General features: G+C 44.2%; 1 protein-coding gene across 7 annotated transcripts in view; it reads right to left on the bottom strand.

Moving 5' to 3' along the window:
* The window catches only part of WNT5B (Wnt family member 5B), a 133,143-nt gene that overhangs the window by 8,575 nt on the left and 116,734 nt on the right, over positions 1–7,834 (bottom strand). For all 7 annotated transcript variants that reach the window (XM_082240596.1, XM_082240594.1, XM_082240595.1 and 4 more), the window contains one exon: positions 80–372. In XM_082240596.1, the coding sequence (XP_082096722.1) occupies positions 80–372 (293 nt within the window). The remainder of the gene's footprint in view (positions 1–79; positions 373–7,834) is intronic.

The raw sequence follows: 7,834 nt of genomic DNA, 5'->3' as shown, positions 1-7,834 counted from the left end.
ATTGTTAAGAATGCAGCACACTGGTTACAATCTAAACTTGCCTCTTCCCCAAAGAGAAAGTGCTAAAAAAGGATCTTACTCTGCGGCCGGCCTCGTTGTTCTGTAGGTTCATGAGTGTGCGGGCCTGCTCCTCGGATCCCTTGGCATAGTTCCTCTCCCTCTCCCTGGCATCCACAAATTCCTTGGCGAAACGGTAGCCATATTCCACATTGTCCCCGCATCCGCCCCAAAGCCAGTCTCGGGGCAGGTCCTTCGGCCGGGCTGTCCGGCTGCAACCACAGGTGGAAAGCTCCCCTTCACGGCAGGCACGGCTGATGGCATTCACCACCCCTGCAGCGCTAACAGCGTAAGTGAATGCGGTCTCTCGGCTACCTGGGAGAATGGGAAGGTTACAAAAATACATAAATCTCAGTTAATAGAGGCTCTGAGGGTCTAGGGATTTATACTGCAATGCAAGCTTCTGCAGTTCTGTATTGCTCACACATTTAATTGTCCAGGCCATCATCCCTCCATGGGAGTAAGTTCAGTGTGGGAATCGCCTACAACAGTTCTTAGTTCTGACCCCTTCAGTGCATCTGCAATCATACACAATTACCTGGGAGTAAGTCCCACTGTATGCAGTGTATGCACCATATGTGGTAGGGCTTACAGATTTATTTTATTTATATGCTGCCCTAAACCCATACATCTTCTGAGAAAACATATGTAAGTTCAGAATTTTGTACCAACTGAAGATGAGACTCTATTCTCTGAAGGAAAATCCCCCCAACTGCTAGGTAAAATAACTCAATTTGGGTTCTAGTGACTATTTGCATAGCACACCACCCAAAATTAATTTCTACCTTAGCTAATATAAGGACTGTCAAGATTATTTTGGGGCATCTCTGGACTGGTGCCTTTTTCTGTTTTGCAGGTGTATTCTGTAATATGCCATTGATAAAATAACAGTAAATTGGTGGTGGATTTATACTGGACAGTCTACAAATTATTCCACTTTATTAGTTGTTCCACGATGCTTCTCCAATGTTACCACATGATTGCCGTCTGAAGGGGCACTTTCTTGTACTAAAGCACAACCACAACAAAACCCTGGAACATTTGTGATATAAAAAGTTACAGGATTTCAGCAAGAAGCTACCGTATTTTTCGCCCTATAGGACGCACCGTCCCATAAGACGCACCTAGTTTTTTGGGGGGGAAATAAAGGGAAAAAATTATTTCCCCCCCAGGCGCGGGGCTGGGGCAGCCCGAGCTTCCCCCGACCCCAGCCCCCAAACAGGCAGCTCTCTGCAAGCTGTGGGAGCCCAGCGGTGGTTCCCACTGCTTGAGGAGAGATCCGCGAAGCCTGGACGCGCTGAGGTCAGCGCGCGCAGGCTTCGGGATGGCGGCAACTCTCCCCAAGCAGCGGGAACGTTCCCGCTGCTTGGGGAGAGGTCCGCGAAGCCTGGAGGCGCTGAGATCAGCGCGCGCAGGCTTCGGGATGCCGGCAACTCTCCCCAAGCAGCGGGAACCTTCCCGCTGCTTGAGGAGAGGTCCGCGAAGCCTGGAGAGCGAGAGGGGTCGGTGCGCACCTACCGCTCTCGCTCTCCAGGCTTCAGCGAAAGCCTGCATTCGCCCCATAAGACGCACCCACATTTCCCCTTCATTTTTGGAGGGGAAAAAGTGCGTCTTATAGGGCGAAAAATACGGTATGCACCAACTGGAAATGAAGCTGTATGTCTGCCACAAAGCTTTTGCAGCATTGAAAATAGGATTGTGTATAACTGCCCTGATACTATCCTAAGCATAAATAATCATGAATGAGCAATAAAAAGGATGTCTGGAGGGCCCCTTGATTCGTTTTCCACTGTGAGAACAGTGTTGGGATTCGATGCCTTTGGCCCAATTCAGCAGCCTCTTCTCATGCTCTTCTACCAGTTGCTGGGAATCACAGATTAGAAGAGTGTTGCTGCACTCAAGTCCTGCTTGTGATCTTCCCACATGCCCTTGTCTAGCCACAGTAAGAACAGGATGCTTGACTAGATGGACTTTTGCTCTGATCTGGCAGGGCTCTTGTTATGTTCTCACTGAGTCCTCTCCCCTCTTTCCAGACAATTCCACAGACAACCTTTATAGATAATGATAAGACCCACCCTCCATCTTACTCTAAGACCAGAAGGTTGGCCAGGCTCCTTTGGGGCTAAACCACAGGAACTTACAACAACAGATCCATCTGCTTACGTGCATCTGTGAAAATCACACAGAAAGTAAGTGGGAAGGGATTTGGGTTAGTATATATTTTGTCCAGATCCTTCCTCCAGTACAATCTTACAGTGGTACCTCAGGTTAAGTACTTAATTCGTTTTGGAGGTCTGTTCTTAACCTGAAACTGTTCTTAACCTGAAGCACCACTTTAGCTAATGGGGCCTCCTGCTGCTACTGCGCCGCTGGAGTCCGATTTCTGTTCTTATCCTGAAACAAAGTTCTTACCCTGAAGCACTATTTCTGGGTTAGCGGAGTGTGTAACCTGAAGTGTATGTAACCTGAAGCGTATGTAACCCGAGGAACCACTGTACAGTACTCTCCTCCCCTCTCCCTGTGAATTAGGTTAGACTGAAATATAGGCCAAACTTCATAGCTGAAGGGGTGGGGGATTGAGCCTGGGTCTATCTCTGAATCCACCACTCTAGCCACACTGAAGCCTCCCCCACACCAACCCATATATTTACATCCCCCTAGTCCCTCTCCCCAGGCTTTTTCCCCGCCCCCGGGGCTTCTGAAACTAGTGGTGAAAAATGAACCAAGGTTGTACGCCACAGGAGAGGGTAACAACCAGCTTCCACCCTCAGGCAACACTTGCTCCTTCAATCTGCTCTCTCTCTCTTTCTCTCTCTCTCTCTCTCTCACACACACACAGCCCATTGTCTATGTGATTTGTGGCAGATCTGGGTTTAAACACACATCTGACACCCAGATCTGACACCACCATGCCCATTTTCGCCCCAAATCCTAACTTCCCCGTCTCCTGCCAGTTCCAACAGGAAACCAGTTGGCAAATATCCCACAATAATAGTATTACTCAATATTGACACTAGCATTCAGATCCAAAGTTATGTGTTTGTGCACAGAGCTCCATATGAGCAGGAGCTGCCGTGGATGAATGTTAGGGAAAGTTTTGTGTGTGAATCACTATCTGTGTATGGGAGCAATCTCAGCTTGTGCATAATTCTGTATGTGCACTGGAGCCCAAGAATGCACCCTAGAATGCACCATATTGGGATTTTGCTGTTGTTATGGACAGAGCAACCACTTTAGCTGTGTGTTGTTGTTTGAATTTGCTGATCTTAAAAGGAGTGAGAATGTGTCACTCCTCCCCTCAGATATGCCTTATGATTACTCAAAGTTTTGGTATCTTTGGGTAGAAATGACAGCAGGGAGACAGATGGTTTATGATTCCTTTACTTCATCAGACATCCTCTCATCCTCGTTCCTTTGAGTTGACTTCCCTTGGGACCTCTTATTGACTCCATGCTTTGGATACAACAAAGGACAGGCTGGGCTCCATTTAAGCCAGGAAGTGTGTGGATCTGCTCAGTTATTGGCACTACACAGCCCTGGTTGAAAGAGACCTCCTGCAGTGGCTGAATCATGCTAAATTGTAAGTATTCACATCACATTTTTATTGTGGCTCCTACCATTCTGCTTCATTCTCAGCCGCCTCAAGAAGGCAAAGGAAAGAAATATGTCCTGCGGGATATTTGGAAGTAAAATAAACACTGAAATTGTTCAGGGATTTGAAAGAGTTCCTATCACGGCTATTAGCCACAAAGAGGCAGTGTGTTCATAACTACCAGATTCTCAGGAATAACCAAGAGGGAAGTGCTGTTGCCTTCATATCCTACTTTGTCAGCTCCCCAGAATGCTACTGCTGGAAAGAAGAATGCTGAACAGAAAACGTCAGGCTTCAGGTCAGATACAGCAGGGCTCTCCTTACTGTTTTAAGTTCTTTGAGCAGCTTAGCAAGGTGCAACATTCAAGCAGAGTATATGTCACAGGTGGGCAACCTGCAATCCTTGGGTTAATTGTATGTGGCCCTCGACTTAATTTCCAAACTCCACTGCTGGAGATCAGTTCAGAGGAAGAAAAGAGTGGGGAATTTGGGTAGCAGAGAGTGAGAAAAGAGAGGGCAGAATGTGTTTCGCAACTCATTTTTTACTCAGTACCCAACCACTGCTGGTTTCAGTCCAGTTCACAAATGGGAATGCGGCCCAGGCCCCTGACAAATTAACTCCTAAGGCAGAGCTTTTCAAACTGTGCGTTGTGCATGTTAGCGTATCGGCTGCAGCATGTAGGTGTGTCGCACAAATGCTCCCCACACTCCTCCCAGGGCTGGAAAGGGATTAATCTAACCTCCGGTTTGCTAGTAAAACTGCATTACTGTGTCATGAAATGATGCATGTCTAAAAAGTGTGTCAACAGCATGAAGAGGTTAGAAAGTTCTGACCTAAGGAATGTGGCCCTCAACAACAACAACTAAAAAGGTTCCCCACTCCTGGTGCATATAATCACACGGAAGCTCTTAAAGAAGAATTCTCACCACATGCAAAAGAATGTGCTCCTCTGGAAGTATCCTCTTCAGATGTGCTTTTCCCAAGAACTCCCTTCTGAGTGAGGCATGGAAGGTGGCAATGGGCCTTTTCCCTGATGCCACTCCAGCTAAGTAATGCCCTCCTCAAGGAAGCTCACCAGGCACTGATCTCTGGTGATATTCTGGCACCTTTTCATTTTCATCAGGTCTTTTAATCAGTCCTAACTTTAAGCTGGTCTTATCCTTCATGACTGTTTTTTATGCTGCATTTATACTTCTTTGCTTTCAACCGTTATTGAATTGTTAATTGTTTTACTTCTTGGCCTGAGCCACCCTGAGAACTTGTTGTAGGGCATCCTATAAGTACTGTATGTAAATACATATATACTTACACACACAGGGGTTTTGCAAGATTCTATTGTGATACAAGAATGGCTTGCAAACCCCATGTGCATGCATTTATTTACATAAGGCTTATATGAACAGTACCAGCCCTGCATACGTACATACACACTCCTTCATTTTCCTGGAAAAATTCCTAGTCTGCTATGCGAATTCCTAGCTAATCAGCATTGGCTGCTATGCACATATATCCCATGCAGCTTACAGGAATTATATGAATTGTTTCAGCCAGTCAGAGTTTCTGCTGATCAAATTGCATTATTGTATTTTTTAATGATTAAATAATGAGGAACTTTTTATTGTAAACCAGCTGGGACATTTTAAGAGAAAATCAGTATATAAATATTTTTACTTAATAAAACAACTAATAAATAATCTTATGTATAATTTATTGTAAATGTGTTTCATTGTTGTTTGTTTATTATTACATTTCTGTATCCCGCCTTTCCCTCAAAGAGCTCAAGGTAACCATACTTGCCTCTCCCTCCCCATATCTCCCTTTCATCCACAACACTGAGAGGTAAGGTTAGGCTAAGAGGCAGTGAGTGGCCTAAGCTCACCTAGCGAGCTTCACAGCTGAACATCTGAACCCTGGTCTCCCAAGTTCTAGTTGAACATGCTAACTACTGCACAAGATTGTCTCTCAACACTATCAACTCTCTAGTTTAGTATTGTCTTCACTGAGAGCTGCTCTCCGGGGCCACAGACAGGGGATATTTCAGGTGCCAGGGATTGAACCTGGAACCTTCTGCATGTGAAGCAGATGCTGTACCACTGAGCTATGGAAACTTAAAGGAAAACATTGTGTAACCTAATGTTATTGAATAATTGACAATATAGATGACCTCTGATATTCATTTGGTCCCTGTTGCCTCACTCTTAAGTTATCCCCAAGCAAATGCACTTAGGATCATACGCTTAGATCTACTTATCTCCAATGGGATTAGAGACAAGAGACTCTGAAAACATCTTAGGTATGTTGTAATCACAGAACTCAGTGGGGACTTGCTTCAGAGTAAACATTTATAACATTCACTTGTAAATGTCCCTGTGGGGAATAGAAAGTACAGCAAGAAGTTTCACTGTAATCTGTAGCCTAGCCATTGTAGATTTTCAATTTAAATTACAGATGCTAAGAGGACTGAAAAACAGATACACACACACACACACACTCATTAAATATTATTTTAAACAAAAAGTGTGTGTGTTTATAGCTTATAATATTGTTGCATTGTTTTATGGGGTTGGCTACATTTTTGTTGTGAATTTAATCCACTTTCAGCTCATTGTCTGGAAGGGAATCTGGATGTAAGTGATTAACTGCTCACATCTACACAGAGCAGAAGTGACTCCCTTTGAGCTTAATAGGACTTATTCCTTGCTATAGGATTTCAGTCTAATTATTAATTATTGGGGAACAATGAAAGATATTGTAAGATAACTGGCATTTTCCTAAAATATCCTCAAAATTAAAACATGGCCCATTATTGCTGATGTTTAATTAACCAATGAGAGCCATCCAATCAAATGTAGGTATCCTAAACCAGGAAACTGATTACAAAGAGGAGGTTTATCAGTGAGAAATAAATACTCTAAAAGGCTACAACCACCTTTTCTCAAAACATACTTCAATTCCTCTGAATGTTAAAGAGAATTTCTGAAGGAATATATTGCTGCCTTGCAAGGGGCCTTTTCCAGCTCTGGGAAAACCCTGAGAAAAGGAGGCTGTAGTTTTTAACACCTTTCCTTTATTATCCTCACAGTGGACACATCAAACCTGAGCCCGGATTTCCCCATTTCTTGCCAGCGGAGGGTTGCATTTCAAAAGGGTTTGGAACAATGTCTCCACCTCACACCTCAGTTCAAGTATTGAAATGGCCTGTCAATGAACCTCTTTACTGCAGGGCAGATGGCACCCTGGAGATGCCCCATATTCTCATGGTGGGCAGGTTCCAGGATTCCACTGATGGAGAAAGAAAGCAAAGCGATTCCTCAGCCTCCCCTCCTTCCTTGCCCCATGAGGCAAAGGGACTGCATGTCATATTTTGGAGATGAGAGAAGGCAAGTAGGGCACAAATTGTCTGTGGGTTTTGTAAGACAATGAAGTGGAATTTCCAGATAAGGCTTCCCTATCTGAGTAATCCGACAACACAGAGAGAAAACTAAAGGAAGAGAGATCAGTGGGTTGCAGACTTCACTTGCATTATTTGTTTATAAAAACATTTCTATACTGCCATATTGTAAAATATCAGGTTGATGTACAACACAAAAACTTAAAAGCCCATTTTTAAAAATGCAGATAATCATTAAGGTGACTGGCTGATCAAAAATAAAATGTAAACAGCTGCAAATACCTCTATGCTTAAACAGCGTCTTTGAGAGATGCCTGAAAGTTAAAAACAAGGAAGATGCCAGCCAAATCTCTGCTGTAAGAGTATTCCACAGCATGGGACCCAAACACAGCTGTTCTGCTGAAACCTCCAACCTGCTTCTCCTCCCCAAGTTCCAGATGTGTGTTGACCCTCCAAACAGGTGGATAAGTGAATAATATACCCAGGGAAGTTCCAGAACCCCTCCCAATAGCGTAGATACAGCCAGAGCTTAATCATGGAACCAGTTTCAATGATAATGATAAGCACATCCAGTAACGGTGACTCTGAGCAATGTACAGAGTGCATTTCCCCAACACATTTTGAATGAAAGGTCAGTTGTTTGACTGCAGAGCTTACGTCTTCTGGACACTTTTGAGTGCATCTGATTTTAAATACTAACTGTGATCAAAAAGCGCCTAAAGAGATACAAAACAGGTAAGACAGCAAGCAACGCAACGATCCCTTAGGTCCACTTTCCACAAGGCCATTTCCA

Source organism: Podarcis vaucheri, assembly GCF_965113315.1.
Source record: "Podarcis vaucheri genome assembly, chromosome: 10".
Taxonomy (NCBI): Eukaryota; Metazoa; Chordata; class Lepidosauria; order Squamata; family Lacertidae; genus Podarcis; species Podarcis vaucheri.
Note: the sequence above shows the minus strand (reverse complement) of the source record. Positions and strands in the feature narration are given on the sequence as shown.